This window comes from Ammospiza caudacuta, chromosome 13 (genome assembly GCF_027887145.1).
Source record: "Ammospiza caudacuta isolate bAmmCau1 chromosome 13, bAmmCau1.pri, whole genome shotgun sequence".
Lineage (NCBI taxonomy): Eukaryota > Metazoa > Chordata > Aves > Passeriformes > Passerellidae > Ammospiza > Ammospiza caudacuta.
Genome location: NC_080605.1, coordinates 15,411,359 through 15,430,688, shown reverse-complemented (window position 1 = coordinate 15,430,688; position 19,330 = coordinate 15,411,359). Strand labels below are relative to the sequence as shown.

The following is a 19,330-nucleotide window of genomic DNA, read 5'->3' as shown; positions in this document are numbered from 1 at the left end:
TAATTCTATCCTATAGAAATATTTTTGCCATCTTGCTGTTTATGGATATTGGACTTGATGGTTTCTGGTGTCCTGGTTTTGGCTCAGATGGAGCTAATTTTCTTCACAGCAGCTCATGTGTGTTATGTTTTGGATTTGTGACCAAAACAATGCTGATAACACACTGATGTTTTTGCTGGTTTTGCTTTTTCTAAGCCCTGTCAGGCCCTGTCAGTTTCTCACACTGCTCCACCAGGCAGAGGCTGGAGGTGATCAAAAGTTGGGATGAGACAGAGCCAGGACAGCTGACCCCAGTGACCAAAGGGGTGCCCCTCACTGTGTGATGCTGTGCTCAGCAGTAAAGGCTGGGGAAAGGAGGAGGAAGAGGGAACACTTGGATTGATGGTGTTTGTCCTCCCCAGTCACTGTTAGGCATGAGGGAGCCCTGCTTTCCTGGGAATGGCTGAACACCTGCTCACTGATGGGATGTACTAAATGAATTCCTTATTTTGTTTGGTTGGCATGTGCAGCATTTGCTTTACCTCTTAAACTTTACCTGAACCTATGAGCTTGCTCACTTTTACCCTAGCAGCTCTCCCCCATCCTGCTGCAGAGGAGTGAGTGAGTGGCTGGGGCTGAGCTGCTAATGGGACACCAAGTTAACCACAGTATGTAGGAAACAGAACTGTCCAGATTACTTGAGCTGTCTGACTTTCCTTTCTTACCTTCCAAAGCTCTTTTCTCTCCCATATCAATTGTTTACGATCACCCTGTTTCAGGAAGACACTGAGAGCTGCACGTTTGCTCTCACTGAGCCTCTGGAGGTGAGGCTGCCATCCATCTTTGTGGACAGGGGTGTTGTGAGTGGACAGGAGATGTGTTGTTGTGCTCCTTGACCCCAGGTCTCATCAGAGAGGAGGCTGGAGCGGGTGCTGCTGGAGGGGCAGCAGCGCAATGGGCAGCTCCAGGAGCAGCTGTCCCAGCAGCTCTCACAGTCGCTGTCCACGGCCGTGTGTAACCGCCTGGAGAGGACCATCCGCGAGGAAATGAAGAAAACAGTGCCCCAGTGTGAGTGTGGCTGGGAGCTGGAGCCCTGCAGGGAGCTCCATTGGGATCAAAAGCACACTGGGGAGGTGCTGGTGCTGTATGAAGCAGGAGTTGGGTTGTGTGAGCACCAGTCTGTGTGCACAGCACGCTGCTGTGGGCCCCAGTGTAATCTAAGAGGAGCTGTGGTTTATGAGCAGTGTGAGGCTCCCAGAGGGAATGCCTTTCCAGAGAGTGTGGTCTGACCTGCCATAATAATCTCTAAAGTCTTTGGAGTCTGTTCAGTGGAGGAAGGTGAAAGATGAATTTGGAAATGCTGAGACTTGACTGGAACACGCTTGAAGTTGTCTTTGCCCTTTCTCGATGCACTGGCACCATGCATGTAAGGAAATGTTCCAAAAACTGCTGGTGGGAAAGCCTGCAGCCAGTAGCTGCCTAAGGCAGGGCTATCTGCTATTCTGGGTCAGGTCAGCTATGACTTTCTCACACCAACTCTTAAAAACTCTCAAGGCTGGAGGTTCCACAATTTCTGCTGACTTCCAGAGCTGTACCACCTTCCTAGCAAAGACTTTCTTCAAATGTCCAACCTTAGTTCCCCAAGCACAGTTTGTGATCATTGTCCCTTGCTGAGTCATATCCAAGAATCATTTGATTCCATTTTCTTTTCTGGGCTTTGAAGTGTCACTTTAGGCTTAAATCTGCTTTTTTGTCCTGTTTTTGTTATGCCTAGGCATTTCCAAGAGCATGGACCCTACTGTCAGCCAGCTCAGTAATACTATTGCTACCAAGCTCACTGCTGTTGAGGGGACACTGAAAGAGAATATTACCAAGCTAGTGAAATCAAAGGTAAGGAATACCAGAGGAGCTTTTCCAGGGCACACTGAGTTGGGTAGCACACCTGCCAGGGTAGCAACTTCTTAGGCCTTTTCCCCTCATCTCTGTCTCTAGGTAATGTCAGTTTAGCTGCCAGTAGTCAAAGCTTTTTCATGGTCTCATTACAAGGACAAGCTCTTTGCATGCTCCCCTGCCCACTTTGCCTCATTAACACTTTTTTTATTTACCAAGTTGTTCACCTTCTACTAGAGTAGAAATTCCCACCACAGCAGTGACTTTTAGGGCCAACTCAGTCAAGTGGCAAACATTTGACTGGCTGCATTCTGTTCTCCATATCTACATTATTTAGGGGGTACAAGCTGCTTACTTACCTTGGCAGGAAATTATGGTTTTTTTGGGAAGGAAGGAGGAGAAGGGGAAAGGAGCTGTGCCACCTTCCCTTGCTCTAGAGAAGAAATGGTGCTGGTTTTGGGCAGCCCCTGAGCAAGCAGAGTTGTGCCTGCTGGAGTCACAGTGCAGCCTGGCCAGTGGGAAGAGCCAAGGGAACAGCCTTGGACACTGGGCTGTCCTTACCTGGTGTGTGTGTGTGTGGCAGGGACCTGGTGTTTGCTCACACCCTTAGTCCTGGAACAGACTGTAGTTAATTTTCTGGAATCTTCTGTGTGTGCTTGTAAGAACCTTACAGACAGTGTTGTGAGGGCTACAGCTGACACTCTGCAGGGACCCATCCAGTCAGCCTACAGGGAGGCCTTCCAGAGCGTCGTGCTGCCAGCCTTTGAGAAGAGCTGCCAGTCCATGTTCCAGCAAATCAATGACACCTTCAAGCAGGGCACACAGGAATGTGAGTAGGTTTTCTTCTTCAATTCTTCTCTGCACTGTTTGCATTAGTGGCTAGCAACACATTGGCCTTATGGTTTTGCCTTTCAGAGTTTCACTGGTGAGTGTTTAACCTCTTAGCCCTTCCATGTGTTCTGTTTCATATTTGGGAAACAAAAGTGGGGAGGTTTTTGTGAGTGGTGCTATAATAGTACAGATTCACTTCTGGTCTTTGTAGCCCACATAGCAAAACACTCAGCTGTGTTCTGGGAATCTGTGACTTCATCTATTGAGTAGGAAAAGCCCAGCTGCAGGATTATCACATCCTGGTGTCAGGAACATGATGAATGGAGAGGGTAGCAGTCCTGCAGTAGGCCCTCCTCCTCTCAGAGGAGTAATGGATTGGAGAAGGTTTAGAGAATGGTACCAGGGTGACCAGAGGTTAAACAGTGGGTGAACAGTGTTTGAAATAGAGCATACCCTTAAGTAAGGAAAACTATACACTCATGCACTGCAGAAGATCATTCCTGTTCTTGGGCTTGGGATGCAGATCCTTGCCCTTTGGGGAGGCTGGGCAGAGCTGGTTTCTGAGGGGGCCTGAATGTGGCCCAGTGCTAGCACAGTGACTTGGCCATAGATCTGCAGGGTGTCTCCAGCTACTGTTTATTTTGCAACCTTCCTCTTCCACACAAGTCTCCCACAAATACGAGAGCTTACATTCTTCTGCCTTTTGATCAGGCAAGTTCCTAAGATATTTTAAAATACAGGTTTTAAAACTTTGGAGACATGATTTCTTTATTGTCAGAAAAGTTTCCACTCTTTCTTCGTGAGCATTGAACTAATGCAGATCCCAATTCCCACTACATATGAAATAAAACACCCTCACCTTTGCATTTATGTCCCCTGAACAAGGAGTGCCTGTAGAAGTGTGTTTTAGGAGAACTGGTGGGTTTGTTGCTGTGTGATGGGGACACTGGAAGATGGGTTTCTAGTTTGATATAATATGGTCCAAAACAAGGCTTGTGCTTCTCCACTGTCCTGTGCTCGTACACGGGCTCAGCAGTTGGAGCAGTTGGAGTCAGAGCCTGCCAGCTGGATTCCTGCCCTGATCATCCCCACAGATACACGTAGCTCAAACCTCTCCCTGTGTGCCTGTTGCAGATATCCAGCAGCTGGAGGCTCACCTGAAGAACAAGAAGGTGCGTGAGCAGGAGGTGCGGGAGCCGCTGCTGGGGCAGCTGCGGCAGCTGCTGAGCGCCCTGCAGAGCAGCACGGAGCAGCTGGCCTCCAGCGTCACCGCCAGCGTGCACGCCGAGCTGCAGCACCAGCTCCACCTCATCGTGGGCAAGTGAGTTGGGACAGAGGTGCCACTGAGGTGTACAGCGAGCCAGGAGTGCTCTAGGGCTGCTTGTTGGCCCTGCACTGTGGCGAAGCAAGTGGGCTGGTGGCTGTTGCTCACAGAAGGTTTCCCAGCTCTGTTGGGAAGCTCAAGGCCTGCTTTTCTCCAGGTCCCATGTGCACAGTGGAGAACAGAAGGATCCAAGGCACCACTAAGCAGACCCAAATCTGAGCACTTCCTGAAGATCATTTCAGAGGAGTCTTGTCTTTACTCAGTGTCCTCAGGCATACAATTTCTACAGGCTGCTCTCTCTCCCCACAGCTGCTCTGCAGCAGTTTGTGCTTTGCCCTCCTGATTTCAGGATGGGATCCCAGCAGTGCCTCCAGCACATTCACACTGTGAGGCAGTGGCAGATTGCCAGGCATTGGGATTGGCTGGTGGTCACCTGTGGGGCAGAACAACCCTGTCTATTTTAGAACAAATGTCAGAACACACTGGGGTCTTCAGTGCAGGCCAGAGTTGCCAGGAAGGCCACAGGCTAAATCCTGGTCTTGTTGCATGGGCTGTGCTTGTTCCCAAGGCAGCCCTGCTTTTCTATCTGTGGTAGAGCAGGTTTGATGCTTTATACCCTTTGTGAGAGGGGAGAATCCAGCCCTTGAGGGAAGAGGTGTCACACAGAGCAGCAGAGTCTGCACTGTGAAATCCTCTTGTGTGGAGAAGCCACAGGCACAGTGTAAGTGTGTTCTCATTCTAAAGGTGTCATCTGCACATGAGGAGCTGCATCTGACAGATCTCCTGCAGGAAGCTGGCCCCATTTGGAGATAACCCCACAGCTTAGTCTCCTTGCTTGTAAGCCAGAGACATTCAAGATTTAAAACACTGTTTGATGAGAGACTTAGTTCCCTGAAATGTCACTTTCCTGCACAGAATCCCAGCATCTTCCAAGTGCACCCTGGGATGTTGTGGTGTTGGCCACAGAGTTGCCTGTGCCTCAGATCTGTTTGTATGAACCCTTAGGGAGCCCCACTACAGAAAGCAAAACAGCCTGTGTGTTCTCACTGGTATAAGCTTTGTGCAGTGTTATCCCTGGACTCTTCATTCTCAGAGGTGCCCATGGGTTCTGTTTTGTTTTTTTCAGCATGCAGGAGTCTATTTTGGCCCAGGTGCAGAGAGTCATTAAAGGAGAGGTGAGCCTGGCCATGAAGGAGCAGCAGGCAGCTGTCACCTCCAGCATTGTCCAGGCCATGCGCTCGGCAGCCGGGACACCCATCCCCTCCACTCACATGGACTTCCAGTCCCAGCAGACTCACATCCTTCAGCTGCTCCAGCAGGGACACCTCAACCAGGCTTTCCAGCAGGTACCCAGTTTTCCTGGTAGTCATCCACTGCTTGTTGGGGACTGAGAGGGAAAAAAACCTTGGGGTGGGCACATAATGTCACAACAGCTTACACAGGAGTTGACTGAAAAGACCTTTGGCAGAGGAGTGCTTGAGGGGTGCAGTTGTTCTCATGCAGGTGGAGCCAGAGCCATGCAGGTTCCATGATTTGGTAGCAGTTGAGTTCCTTCATCCCTGCCCATGTCCTGCCAGGACAGTGTCAGTGCTCCAGTGTGTTCTGCCATTGGCACTGACACGTGGCACACACAGCTTCATAAGCCTCTCCAGGTACATCCACCAGCTGGGGCCTGACCTTGCCTTTGACTTTGAACATGCAGGCAGATCCCTTTGAGCTGCTGCAGACAAACTCTTCTGGGAGTGATAGCAGTGCTGGCCCTGCTCCATGCTGCTGACAGTAACCTGCTCCTCTCTGTGTGATTGTGCTCTGTTCAGCTTGGAACAGACACAGGTGTCCTCAGAGCATAGAGCAAGAGCCTAAAGGTGGCCCTGCTGGCCTGTACAGCAGAAGTGCAGAGATTTTTGCTCCCAGAGGAGGCTGTTGAGCCACTGAGCATCCCAGAGCTGTCACTCTGTCCTGTGTCCCTCACCTGCCTGTTGATTCCTGTGCATTTCTAGCTGTGTCTTCCTTGCAGGCTCTAACAGCAGCTGATCTGAACCTGGTTCTCTATGTCTGTGAGACTGTGGATACTCAGCAAGTATTTGGACAGCATCCATGCCCACTGTCCCAGCCTGTGCTGCTCTCCCTCATTCAGCAGCTCTCCTCAGATCTGGGCACTCGTACAGAACTGAAGTTGAAGTGAGTATGACCAGAGAACTGGGTCCTGTTCTTAGCCCTAGCTTTAAATTCAGTGCCTAGAAGTGGAAGGTAGAACTTTGACAAAAGTTGGAGTTTCTGTAGCCTGTTTACTGGCATGTTTAAAGCCAGTGGTAACTCAGAAAAAAATATGTCAGCACTGCCACAGAAAGCTTTGCTGCCCTGAGGTAGAAGGAGAGCCCAGCAGTAGGTGCTGGTACCTCTGGAATTGTAGCCTGTAAATATTTGCAGCCTGTGCAGCAATCCTCATTCCCCAAGGAACAATTTCCTTGTGGAGGCAAAAGAAGGGACAGTGCCATGTTCCTTGGACAGTACAGTGTCCAGGGCAAGTTTGCTCTGTCCTCAACTCTTAACCCATCACTGGACTTTGTGTCAGCAGTTTCTTGTCGTGACTGTCAAAAAGGCTCAGTGGGAGGCTGCAGCAGGAGCTACTGGTATAATTTCTGGTAGATGTTCCAAGCAAAGCCTCTGTGACAAAATAGTGACTGTACTGATACTTGCCATGAACATTTTTAGTGTCTGAGTCAAAACCCTGCTATCTGCCCTTAAAAGCTGAATTGTTAAGGTACCTACAGGTTTTGACTATGGGTGGTATGGAAAAATTACTTAAATTGAGGTTTTACCTCAATAAGGATAAGGAAAGCTAGAAAAACTGAAAAGACCTTCAAGTTATAGGCTAGTAATTGGGGTTAAAGCTGCTGCTGTAAAGTTTAAACTGGATTGTTTTTGAAAACCTGCAGTGACCACATTGCCTTACTCAGGCTGTGGTTTAAAAGCTGATGGCTCATCTGAACTTCAGAGTATCTTGTTGGCAAAAGTTTTGATCTTATCCCACCCCTTCCTGGATGGATTTATCGCACCCCTTCCTGGATAACCCTACACAAACTGAGCTTCACTGCTGAAGGGTTTTACTGTCTAATGAGTGACTAATTCTGTTTAAAGTTATTTAAGAAAATATCTACTGAGAGTCACTTCCAGCACTGGGGGGAGTTCTCACTGGCTGCTGCCTCTGCCTTGGTTCCAGCAGGCAGGTTGTGGGGCAGGTGGGCAGGCTGGGAGCTGTAGGCTGACCTCACATGTTTAGGAAGGGATAGGTGGACTCTGCTGTGAGTCAGGAACATTGATTTCGTGACAACTGAACATACTGCAGAGTTTGGGTGGAGCAGGGAGCAAAACTGTATCTTCAGCACTAACACGAACTGAATGGGATTGGGATCATATTCTGGGTTTGGTCCTAACCTTGCTCTCTCTCCTTCAGCTACTTGGAAGATGCAGTGATGCACCTTGACCAAAGCGACCCCATCACCCGAGACCACATGGGGTCAGTCATGAACCAGGTGCGGCAGAAGCTCTTCCAGTTCCTCCAGGTGGAACCCCACAACCCTCTGAGCAAGCCTGCGCGTCGCCTCATGATCATGCTGCAGGGCCTGGTCACCCCTGGCATGACCTAGGAGCAGCTGCCTGCCTGCCTGGGGGGCTGCTCCACCCGAGCCCACCCAGCAGATCTGTAGTTACTAACGGTGCCTGGCTGGTGTCAAGAGCTCTTGCCAGGAAATCATCAACGTGTGTGATGTCTCTAAGGCGAACACCATTTGTGTATAGTTCCAAATAGTCACTGAACATTCACTTGGCTTATTTTTCCTAAATAGCCTCTTTTTTGAGAGTTAAATCTCTTCTTCACCTGCCCATCCGTCCCCAAGGCTGGCTGGCAGTGCGTGTCTCGTGCAGCAGAAGCCGATGGATTCCTTGCCCCTTTAAAAGTTTGGATCAGCACAGGAGCAGCGAGGTGTGAGCTGAGCCCAGGGCTGCTCCTCGCTGGCCACAAACCTGTACCCACACCTTAGGGAAGGGCTCAAACCCCTCCTCCCTGGCAGGCTGCAGGCACAGGGAAGAGGTCAGCTGAGCGAGAGGGGTTAGATAGAATTCATTAATTAGTTAGTTGCTCAGCGGTTCGTTAATTCCAGATCCACAGCGGAGTGCCCGGCCCACCTGGCACATGAGGCAGGTTTGGGCAGGGCTGATACCTCTGGAGTGCCCCGGGGAGGGGCTCTGGGTCAGGGTGCTGAGGCAGCAGCAAACTGCAGGAGCCCTGGGGGGCCACGGTTCTGTTGTGCATTGGAGCATGTCCATGTTTCAGACATTAGTTTTGATTTTACACCGAGGTTTTTCTTTTTATCTAAATTTTGAAGTTTTGGGGGGTTTTGTTGTTCTTTTTTTTTTCTTTTTTTTTTTTTTTTTTTTTTTTTGGAAATAACATTGAGAACAATTCAATAAAAAAACTTTTTGAGAAAAAAACACGTGGAGACCTTCTTCTGTTGTGTGATGGAGGGAAGACTTGAGGGGTCTTTTAGGATATCAAATTCTCTCCAGGCTGGAGCCTGAGGTGATGGGCCACTGTCACCTCTGTCTTTCCAGATTTTTTCCTGAGTCTCTGCTCAAGCTTTCCTGTGTGAGTCCAGCAGGGCATAGTGGTCTCTGCTTCCTGGGAGGGGTAGGAGGTGATGGCTGCAGGAAGAGGACATTAATTCCCCTTTTCACAGCAAAAATGTCTCTGGCTGCTCCTCCTTGGAGAAGAGAAGGCTCTGGGAAGACCTTACAGCACCTTCCCAATACTTACAGGAGCTCAAAAAGAACTGGAGAAGGGCTTTGGACAAGGGCATAGAGTGACAGGGCAAGGGTGAATGGCTTCACACTGATAGAGGGCGGGATTAGATTGGATATTAGGAAAAATTTCTTCCCTGTGAGGACAGTGGGCCGCAGGTTGCCCAGAGAAGCTGTGGATGCCCCATCCCTGGAAGCGTTCACCAGACCGGGTTGCACAGGGCTGGAAGGGGTCCCTGCCGGGTCGGACCGAGATGGTTTGCACGGTCCCGTCCAACCCAAACCATTCTGTGATTCCGTGGACGGCAGGGGCCGGGGTGCAGCCCGGGGCTCTCCGCCCCTCGGGGGCCGGCGGGGCGGGCCGGGGCGGTGCCGGCGGGCCGGGGGCGGGCGGCGGGGCCGGGGCTGCCGGAGGCGGCGGGCGCGGAGCACTCGGCGGCGGCGGCGCGGGGTCCGCACCATGGGCGGCGGCTGCTGGCGGCTGCTGGGCGTCCTGAGCCCGCTGCTCCTGCACCTCGGTGAGTGCCGCGGGACCGCTCCGGGCCGGGCTGGGGACCGACACCCCGGGCTCTCCCCGCCGGGCTGGGGGCGGGCGGGTGGCAGCGGGACCCCGGCCGCGTCCCGCACCCTCTGTAGCGGCGGGGAGCGGGGTGCTCGGTTGCCCCTCGACTGAGCGATCCATCCAACTCTTGTCCCGTGTCTGAGATGCCCGGCAAGGAGGAAGGCGGCTTCGCGGCGCTGTCCGGGGTGGCTCTGCTCAGGCGGGGACGGTTCCCGAGCTCTGGCTCTCCAGCCCTGCGTGCCCACCCCAGCACCCGCTGGCTTTCCCTGCTGCCCTCGTTCAGCGGGGCCGCAGCCATCCTGATCGCTGGGGAATGTCACCCGGCAGGTCCTGAGCCTCGCTGGCACCAGCGCGTCCCCTCCGCACTCCCGCTCCTCCGAGCGCCGAGAGGATGCGGAGCACGGCGGTACCCAGGGACAGCCCTGCTCTGAGGAGAGATGCGGAGCCTGGGATTAACCTGGTCCGGCTGCACGGACGATGAAGGACAGGGACCACCAAACCCCTGGTGGATTTTAGGCTTAGAGGGTGGCAGACTCCAGCCCTTCCCCAGGAGCAGGATGGCTGCACTCGCTGGGGAGCTCGGGATGATCTGCAGCGCCCTGGGAAACTTCCCCCGTGCTTTCCCCTTGGGCTTTCTCCCCGACGGAGCCGGGGGCAGGTTTTTCCCCACGGTTTTGCAGCAGAGCAGCGGAGGTGATTTGTTCTCCTGCTTTCTCCTTCTTTGCTCGCCCTGCCCAGCCTCGTGCCGAGGGAGCTGAGCAGAGGGAAGGGCTTGTGCCGGACCTTAGAGGAGCCCGGGAGGGGAAACCTCAGCCTGCAGCAGGGAGAGGCTGAAGGGAGGCTTCATCTGGCCCTGCCAGCTGCTGGGTCCTCGGGCTGGTGGGAGGCAGGCTTGTGCCTGGCTGGGTGAAAAGAGGAGCAGTGGATCACGCGTTCTCTACTGATACCTGCGATGTTTGTGACCCACGTGTCTGGCATCAGTCCGAGGCTTTCCTTGGTGCTGTGCTCAGGGGGTTCTCATTGCAAACACCTAAAATGCCCTGTGATCGTGTCAGGCTCACCCTGGTGTTAGTCTCAACCACAGCCACTTTGCTCAGGACCCTGTTCCAGGGGTGCAGGTGTGGGGTGCTAACAGCAAAGCACACGGCTTCCTGGAGACATCCTGGCTGCCTCAGCAGTCACCAGGAAACTTTCAGCTGTGTCTGGGGTCACCTTTCCACAGGGGTCCCCTGCAGGGCTCTCGTCAATTAGAAACCTTCCTGGTGCACACCCTTGTCACTTCCAAAACTCTGTAACTCCTGTGAATTGGCACAGGGACCCCACATCTGGCCTACAGGACCTCTGGGGCAGAGCTGAGGACCATGCAGGTTTTCTCTGTGACCCAGTCACACACCAGCTCCTTTTGGGCTTCCCACTGGTTGTGGATGCACTGGCAGTCCTCATGAACACACCCTGTCACCATTGTCCCATGTCCAGCACCAGGGCTTGGCCAGCGCCAGTGGGGAATCATTTGTGGAGCAGAGCAGGGGCTTCTCAGAATGGAGCAGCCAGACCTGCACTTGTGCCTTTTCCTTTTGTACTTTTTCTTGCTCTTTCTCTCCCCCACTTCCCCTCCCTGTTTTCCCTTTCCCTTTTCTCTTTATCCTTTCCCCTTTCCTGTTCACCTTTCCCCTTCCGTCTTTCTCTTCCCCCTTCCTCTTCCCACTTTTCCTCTTCCCCTCCTTTTCCACTTTCCCCTTCACCTTCCTCCTTCCCTTCCTCTTTCTCTTTCCCACTTTCCCTTTCTCTTTCCCCTTCCCCTTTGTTTCCCCCTTTCCCTCTCTTTCCCACTGCAGTCAGAGCAGGGACTCCAGCTTGCTGAGCCTTTGCTTTGTTTTTTTCCGTTGTAGTCACAAATTAATCTTTGCTGTCAGGGGATAAAGGCCGGGACAGATGGCTCTGGGGAGAGCCGAGGAGGCCGAGGTGAATGGCAGCATCGCTGCGGGGCCGTCACATCGCCTCGGGCCCCCGGGCCGGGAGTGAGGGGTCACTACAGTGCCCAGGGAGGGGATGGCGCTGTCCGGGGGCATGTGGAAGCCTCTCGGCGCGTTTCAGAGCCCGGTGTCACCCCCGGCCGGTGACACGCTCAGCCCTGAGCCGAGGGCTGTCGGGGCTCGGCGGGGGCTCAGCTCGGTGTCTCCTCTCTGTGCCCCGCAGCCGCGAGCCAGGAGCCCGTCAGCATGGCGGGACAGTGCGACACCATCTACAAGGGCTTCGCCGAATGCCTGCTGAGCCTGGGGGAGAGCATGGCCCAGAGCGTCCGGCAGCAGCAGCAGGAGGAGGGCGGCGACGAGGCGCAGGAGCTGGACGCCATCTGCAAGTGAGTGTCCGTGTGGGAGCCGCTGGGACGGTGGGGTCACCGCCGCCAGCATCGCCCCGACCGCCGCCCTCCTCCGCAGGTCCTGGGATGATTTCCACACCTGTGCCAGCGAGGTGCTGTCGCGGTGCCCCGTGGAAGCGGCCACCGTGTGGGAGTCGCTGCGCCAGGAGTCCCGCAAGATCCAGTTCCAAGGGAACCTGCAGGAGCTGTGCAGCGCCCGGGGCCGCCTGGCCAGCGCCCAGAGCTCGCCGGCCTCCGAGACCAACCAGGCCACGCTGCGGGGCTCGGCCGCCGCCCTGCACCCTCACCCGCTGGCCCTGCCGGCCCTGCCGGCCCTGCTGGCGCTGCTGGCGCTGCTGCTGCCCCGGCTGTAGCCCCGCTCGCCCTCGGGTGCCCAGGTGATGCCGGCCCCGTTCCCCCGGCTGCCCGCCGGTCCCCGCCTCGCCCACCTCCCTCCCGGGCATCCCTCGCGGGGCACGGTCACTCCTGCAGCACTTCAGATGGATTTATATTTATATTAAAAGACACTTTTACATTTCTCCTGTCTCTCTGCCATGGGATGCCCCTTGAGCCCCTCCCAAGCTCTGTGTTTGCTCTGGGGACTGGAGAGGAGATGCTCCCTGCACCAGTCCCCAGGAAGGGTCAGTGGGAGGGTCTGTGACTCCATTCCTCCAATGTATTGCCCATGGCCACGCCAGGGAGTCCATGGGACCATGGACAGCCCCAGGAGGGGACAATTCCCACTGCCATGGTGCTCCCTGGCTGCTGCTTTTCAAGGCTGGGCACAGCAGATATTCCCTTTAGAGTTGGGTCAAATGTTTTATTCCTTTTAAAGGGCACCTCAGGAAAACACAGGGTGCAGATTTCTTTGTCTTTTTGGCACCCAGTAGCTTGTCCTCTGATGGGCAACTCCAGTGACATTTTCCGTTTTCCATGCCTTTTATTTTGGTCTTGCTGTATTCATGGTCATGAAGAAAAGTATGGATTGCAGGGAAGAGAGAGTTTTTTTGTTTTTTATACCAAGATGATGAAGGTAAAAAAGCTGGGGAACTGGAAATCTCATCCAGGTTCACAGGGAACTTGAAGTTAAACCAAGATGATTTGTGGGCGTTTAATTTGGCTAAACTTGTATCTATGAGTGGAAGATGCTCTAACTCCCATCCCTGTCACTGTTATGCTGAAAAGTTAGGATACTTTTCCCAGCTACTAAAGGCCAGAGTGCAAAGCAGCTCCCCGAGGCCTGGCCTGGTGAGGCGTCCTCCCCACTCTCCTGGGCAGAGCCTTCACTCCCCACCCATCATCTAAAGGGCCACAGGAATTGCAAATGGGCCACCCCAGCTGGGGCACAGGTCAGGAGCTCCTTGCTGGTGGGGCCCCCAGCAGCACTGGTGGGTAAATCTGGCTGTGGAAGTCTGGTGGATAAATCTGGCTGGCATGTGGGAAACCATCCCACTTGGGAAAGGCAACAAAATCCACCACAAGCACCACCACTCCGAGGATCGCTCCAGGCTCAGCAGAGAGCAGGAGCCATGAGATCCTATGAGCTGTGGGTAGCAAGTTGCTGCTGTTTCTGTGATTTCCGTGACTTCAAGGCTGTCCCCAAAACATTCCAGCAGCTGGTTTTGGCCTGGAGAAGCTTTTGCCACACTGTTCTGTGGCTGAAAGCCTTCAGAATAAGAGCAAGGAGCTCAGTAATCACTGTCCTCATCAAGCCACGGAAAAATATTGCTTATTTCATCATAAAACCTTTTCCTGAGAGGTCTTGTAACTTAAACAGGTGATTGGTCACCTCTGGGATGTCACCCTGGCTGTCCCAGCCCTCTGTCAGGCTCTGGGTCCAGGAAACACCAACAGGATTGCTGGTTCATCCCATGGGGCTGAGTGGTTCCTGCCGATCCCTCAGCTCTGTAGGGGGCTCTGTGCTTATTTCCCATTATTTATCTCACTAACCAGCCTGGAGCTGGCCGGGGGGACGCAAAACATCTGGGGGAAGATGCTGATCCCGGGCCGGTGCCCCATGGGACACGGGGCAGGACACCACCCCAGCTCTCCTCACGCAGCAGCTGCCGCTCCCCGTGTTTAACGCCAGCGCCGGGGGGATAATCCGCCGGTTCTTCCCTTCCCCGTTCCTGACAATCCTGTGTTTAAGGGTGAATTAGTGGCGGATCCCGGCAGGGTGGCTAAGAGGATCAACGCCAGCCGGGCGCCGGCCGCCACCTCCGAGCAGAGGGAGCGCAGCGGGGCAGGGGGAGCTGGCCGGGGACGTGTCACCAACGTGGTGCTGTGACAGGCTGCCACCGCCATGGTGACACTTGCAGACAACAAAATGCTGCTTCAATCCAGCCGGAATCAAATCCTGGGAAGATCCACCCACACCCACAAGGTGTTTCACCCTGTGTGCAGAAAGACACACCACAAATGGTCCCATGTCCTGGAAAATGTCACCGTACAGGTCACAGACCCTTGGCTATGTCACCACATGTCCTGAGCACCAGCACTTGTCACCACACGTGGCTCACACCTTTGGCTGCGCTTCCATGTGTGTCTTGCAGCTGAAAGGCGTCACAGTGTCACCACACGGCCTGAAGGCACTGATGGCTCTGGGAAGCCAGGGCTGGGATTTGGGCGTGCTGGGAAAGTGTGGGTCACCACTGCTTGGTGACACTGCACGTGCAAGAGCCCACAGCAAGGCACTGCCCAAACCCCAGTGCCACCTGTCACCCCAATCCTCCTTCAGGGAGGTGCCTGCAGGGCCGAGGGCAGCAGTGTGACAGCGAGGGTGGGCACGCTGACCCCAGGAAAGCTCTCGTGCTCCAAACTGGGACATTGAGCCAGTGTCACCTTTCCATTGGGTCTAAGGGTTCGGGACAGCCCTGCAGCTGTGTCCTGCTGTGGGAAGGGACAACATCCTTGTTCCTGTCCCCAGAACACAGAACTGGCTCCCTGCACAGTGACAGCACCTTAAAGCAGCTGTGCAGGCTGAAAGGAGTGGATGGTGGGGAATGAGAGTGGGGACCCCAGCATGGGAGCCTTTGGAGCACCGTGCTGTGGAAACCCCTTGTTCTGGTTATGAAACTCCGGTGACCTACTTTACACTCCCTGCTTTTGTTCTTAATTCCCAGATATGGCCGCTCTCCAGATTTTGCCCATCAAGGCAAATTAATTGGAGTAGATCCTAATTTGCTCTCTGCTATTCTTTGGGCAGAAGATTAAATGCTCTGCAGACATTATCTCCCTCTCTCTTCTCTAAGAGACAAACCTGAATTAATAAAAAAAGAAGAAAAAAAAGGATAAAGGCCAGCTGAGTCCAGCTGAGTTGATGTTTGAATTCACTTTTGCAATCGCAGAAGGAGCCAGGGAGGCTCTCGTGTCCCTGGTCAGCTGGAACCAGAGGGTGACACTATTCTAGGTGGCTGTGTGAGTGAGACAGCACGCGTGGCACAGTGACAGGAGGGCCAGCTTCCCACCATGCTGCCCAACACCTCTGCCACACGATGGCTGAACCCTCCATTCCTTCACCCAGGGAGATTCCTCCTGAATGATGGCTGAACCCTCCATTCCTTCACCCTGGGAAATTCCTCCTGGTGAAGATGCCAGCTGGGGAACCTCCTCATCTGTGGGGCACACTTGGGTTTCTCTAACTGGAGAGACTGGTGTGGAGGCCACCAGCAGAGGGGGGATGGCTCCTTGCCCTTCCATGCCCCCAGTGCCACTGTCCCAGTCTGGCATCCCCAACCAGGCACCAGTTTTGCCACCTTCAGCCTTGCTGGCACCCCAGGGGGAGCGGGAGCATTGGAAAACAAACATAGCCTGGAGGACACAATGTCACAGGGCTGGCCAGTGTCCGAGTTTGCATGGGGATTTCTGCTAAGCCAAATGTGCAACTTTCCATAAGGAACAACCAAAAGACAGCCTCAATCCCCGTGGATGGGAGCAGTGGGAACAGCTGAGCCAGAGTCACCTCTGCCGTGGGGGTGTGCTCAGCCCCCCGCCTGGCACCCCATCTGCACTCTGCTTTGGGGCTGTTTGATTCTCCAGAGAGGCATATGGAAAGTTGGATTTCTTTTTTAAGCAGCTTTAATTGAACATCCTCCCGTTACGACCTTTGCTCAGCCTTGCTGGGACAACCTTGAGCTCTGGCCTGGCATGGCCGCTGAGGGCTGGGCTGGCTGCCACACAGGGCAGGGATGCAGCTCAGAGGAAATCCAGGTTTCCATCCATTTCCATCCATTTGGTGGCAGATGGGGGGCCCTGTTCTCCTGGCTTCCTATGGCCTGGCACAGCAGGAAGCCCTGGGATCCCCAAATTGCCCCATGCTCAGGATGTGCAGCAATGTCCCAGGCAGCTTTGTGGTGCTGGGGCAGGGGGATGCTGGAGGTGCTTCCAGCCATTCCCACCATTCCACAGGGAATTACAGCTTGTTGCCCCCCAGCGAGACTCTGGCAGCACCATGGGCAGGTGTGGGATGCAAAGGGAGCTCTGAAGTTGCTGCTCCAAGCAGGGTTAGTGCTGGTGGCTGGAGGCAGCTCTGCAGCACCTCCAGGGAGAGAGGATCCTCCACCTGTGGGTAGCCAGCATCGCCCCACTGGTCCCAGCCTGCCTTTAGCAGCTTCCACAGGAGAAGCCTTGAAGAAGCCACTAGCAGGAGATACAAATCCCATCCTTGCAGAGGGGTGAGGGCTCTCAGGGGGAAGCAGGCATGCTGCAGGACCAGGGCAGCACTGCCAGTATCCCTGGAAGTGTTCAAGGATTGAGCTCTGAGCGACCTGGTCTGGTGGAAGCTGTCCCTGCCCATGGCAGGGAGTTTGGAACTGGGTGACCTGTAAAGGTCCCTTCCAACACAACCCATCCTAGGATTCTGTGACTCTTCACAGACATTCCTGCCTCAAGGGCTGAATCCTTCCCATGGGGCTGGGGGCAGGCTGTAGGTCTTGGCCATCACAGCTGGAAGGGGATTTCTGAAGGGGTCAGCACAGAAGAGCACAAGGAGAATTCTCTCCAGGGAGAGCAGCATCTTGGAAGGGAAAAGGCAAGAAAAAAAAAAAAAGGCAAGGAGACAACAGCCCATTTGGCAGGAAAACCTGCTGTTAGACCCTGCCCAAGCACAGCACTGCTTTGTGAGTGTGTCAGAAACCTGTTACCAGTCCCCTCTTGGAGGAGGGAGGAAATAAACTCCAATGTTTTTTTGGCTGGAGCAGTGGTGGTGGGAGCCTGGCAGGATGAGTGCCTGCAGAGCCTCTCAGTGCTCAGAGCTTCAGCAGCAAGGTGCTTATCCCAGTCAGAAATCTTCCTGCTGTAGCTGCAGGCAGGGCTATAGATGGAAAAACAGGCATCAGGAATCAACAGGCAGTGACCCCAAAGTCAAACCAGGTGCCTGACCTGGCAGGGAGTGGATCACATGGATGAACAGACAGTTCCCTGCCTCATCCCTGGGTGCTTTGCCAGGAGGATGTTGGCTTTGTGCAGATGTCTGGTGTGAAGCTCTCTTGGCTCCAGTGGGTCTCAGAGCACCACCACAGCATAAATAATACAAGAGCTGCTCTGACTGAGGTTCTCAGAAGTCCCCAGTTCTGGCCCAAGGGTTCGATGCCTGCTGGCTCTTTGGTATTTTTCAGCCGTGATGGACCCGGAGCAGCCTCATTCAGTGCTCCCACGAGGGAGTCAGGAAACAAAGCTGTGAGGAAGTGACTAATGGAAGCTGCATCCCCTGAGGGAAACCAATCCTTGCTGAGCACTTATCCTTGTGTGAGCTCCCCGGCCAAGGTGAGGCAGCTCACTGCCCTACACCCATCAGCCGGGATGACAGAGAGGAACGCGCTGGTGGAACCAAACTGGGATGACCTTGGTTCCCTGGTGGAACCAAGCTGGGATGACCTCGAGAAACAGCCTAAAATAACAGGATCGACTTAAACGGGGACACGTGCAAGGTTTCCCATCAGACACAGGTTAAGCCACCTCTCAGGGACAGTGTGGGAGATGTGTGGCTGGGGAAACATCTCCATAAAGAAAGTTGGAGGGATTAGAAGGCTGAAACCCTACCAGCAGCACCATTACTGTGTGGGACAACAAGAACTGGGGAGTTTTTCTTGCAGAAAACTGCACAACTCACCCAATCCATCAATTCCAGCCCAGGCAGCCCCTTCTCAACCATCACACATTTCCACGCCTTGTTGGGAATTACACAGAGAAGCAGCTGATGACAATAACGTGCATCAGCAGGTACAACTTTTACTACATTATGACTTACTAACCATTCTAAAGCAGCCGAAGATCCCAGGAGCATTAAAATAAACCCGGCTATTTTTAAAAGCATGGTAGGAGTGTGAAAAGAGCCCGGCTCCACCTGAGCTGCCTCGGGAATGACGTGACAGCCAGGCTGGAAAACAAACCCGGCAGCATTGTGTTTGTGTGCCCCCAAGGGAAAGGAGTGCCGTCAGCATCCCTGCAGGTGTCATCCCTCTCTCCCTGCTTTCAGGTCATCCAGGGCCGGGACTCGCAGTGTTTCGCTTGAGGATGAGGAAAGGATATGAGGAAGAAAGTCCACAGCCAGTTACCAAGCAAACTTTGCGGGTTTTGTGGCACTTAGTAGCTGGGGCAAAGAAAGGAGAAAGGAATGCGCCTCGTTATTCTGCTGTGCACGAGGGCTGTCCCACAGGGAGCGGGTTTTCCCTGCCAAGGAAAAGCACCGATGTTTCCGGGCAATTCTTTCTCAAAGGGAATGTTTTTCCCGAGTCCCGCAGCGCAGTGGGGAGCCCTCGGAGCTGCTCCATGGGCTGCGGGCTCCAAGGCGCTGCTGGGGAGCTCTCAGAGCTGGATCTGGCTCCAAAGAGGAGAAACTGTGGCCGCTCTTCCAGGCAGGAGCATGGGGAGAGGGAACATTGCCCCTGCCAGGGGCCACCGGCCCAGCCCACGGGGTCACAGTGGTGCAAAATGCAGATTATGTCAATGTTACCCTAAGGCAGGATGTTCTTTGGTGTAAGAGCTTTGTACGCTTTCAAACCTAATCAGCAAAAAAAGGAGAGGTAATCGCTGGAACAGGCAGCAGCCAATACCTGTACTCAAGAATATTCTGGAACTAACAAGATTTAGGGATGTAATAAACTTAGATGTTGATGTTTGTCTATGTAAACATTGCCAGCTTGGTGAAATACTCAACGTCCGTGTATCTTAGAGCTGAGCTATCTTCATGGTAACAGTAAAATTCATGCGATGGGTCAAAAAGACCCATAGGTGAAGGTTCTTCCCTGAGCATGAGTAGAAATTACCTGGATTAAGTTACTTGATTCCTATGGAAATTACTATGGTTAGTAATCTCTTAAGATTACTAACCAATCTTAATAGAGGGGATGTCCTTGGGAAGTCACTAACCCTGAACTTGTCTGTGTAAATAATGGCACAGAAAGCCTGGTGGGTTGTGCTGGATTTGTGGAACAGTACCGAGCACCCAGGCTGGGGCAGCTCTGAAATAAACAATCGATGTTTCTCTGGAGTGTGTCATGATCGGCTGGGTGCACAGCAAGGAACGAGCCCGATTTTGTGGGTAACAGCAGGGCCAGAGCAGTGAGGGGGGCCCGGGGGTCCATGG

The 19,330-nt window shown here is 53.8% G+C and overlaps 2 protein-coding genes across 2 annotated transcripts in view; both read left to right on the top strand.

Annotated features, from left to right (window-relative positions):
* EDC4 (enhancer of mRNA decapping 4) overlaps positions 1-8,416 on the top strand; it is a 33,081-nt gene extending 24,665 nt beyond the window's left edge. Inside the window, exons 23-29 of the mRNA XM_058813412.1 lie at positions 892-1,047; positions 1,754-1,869; positions 2,533-2,698; positions 3,835-4,021; positions 5,151-5,370; positions 6,042-6,205; positions 7,482-8,416. Of these exons, the coding sequence (XP_058669395.1) occupies positions 892-1,047; positions 1,754-1,869; positions 2,533-2,698; positions 3,835-4,021; positions 5,151-5,370; positions 6,042-6,205; positions 7,482-7,674 (1,202 nt within the window). The 3' untranslated portion in view covers positions 7,675-8,416. The remainder of the gene's footprint in view (positions 1-891; positions 1,048-1,753; positions 1,870-2,532; positions 2,699-3,834; positions 4,022-5,150; positions 5,371-6,041; positions 6,206-7,481) is intronic.
* An 845-nt stretch (positions 8,417-9,261) lies between these two features.
* Positions 9,262-12,243, top strand: NRN1L (neuritin 1 like). The gene is made up of 3 exons (XM_058813789.1): positions 9,262-9,342; positions 11,583-11,745; positions 11,825-12,243. The coding sequence occupies exons 1-3, from the start codon at positions 9,285-9,287 to the stop codon at positions 12,117-12,119; spliced, it is 516 nt and encodes a 171-aa protein (XP_058669772.1). The 5' UTR covers positions 9,262-9,284; the 3' UTR covers positions 12,120-12,243.
* The last annotated feature ends 7,087 nt before the right edge of the window (positions 12,244-19,330 follow it).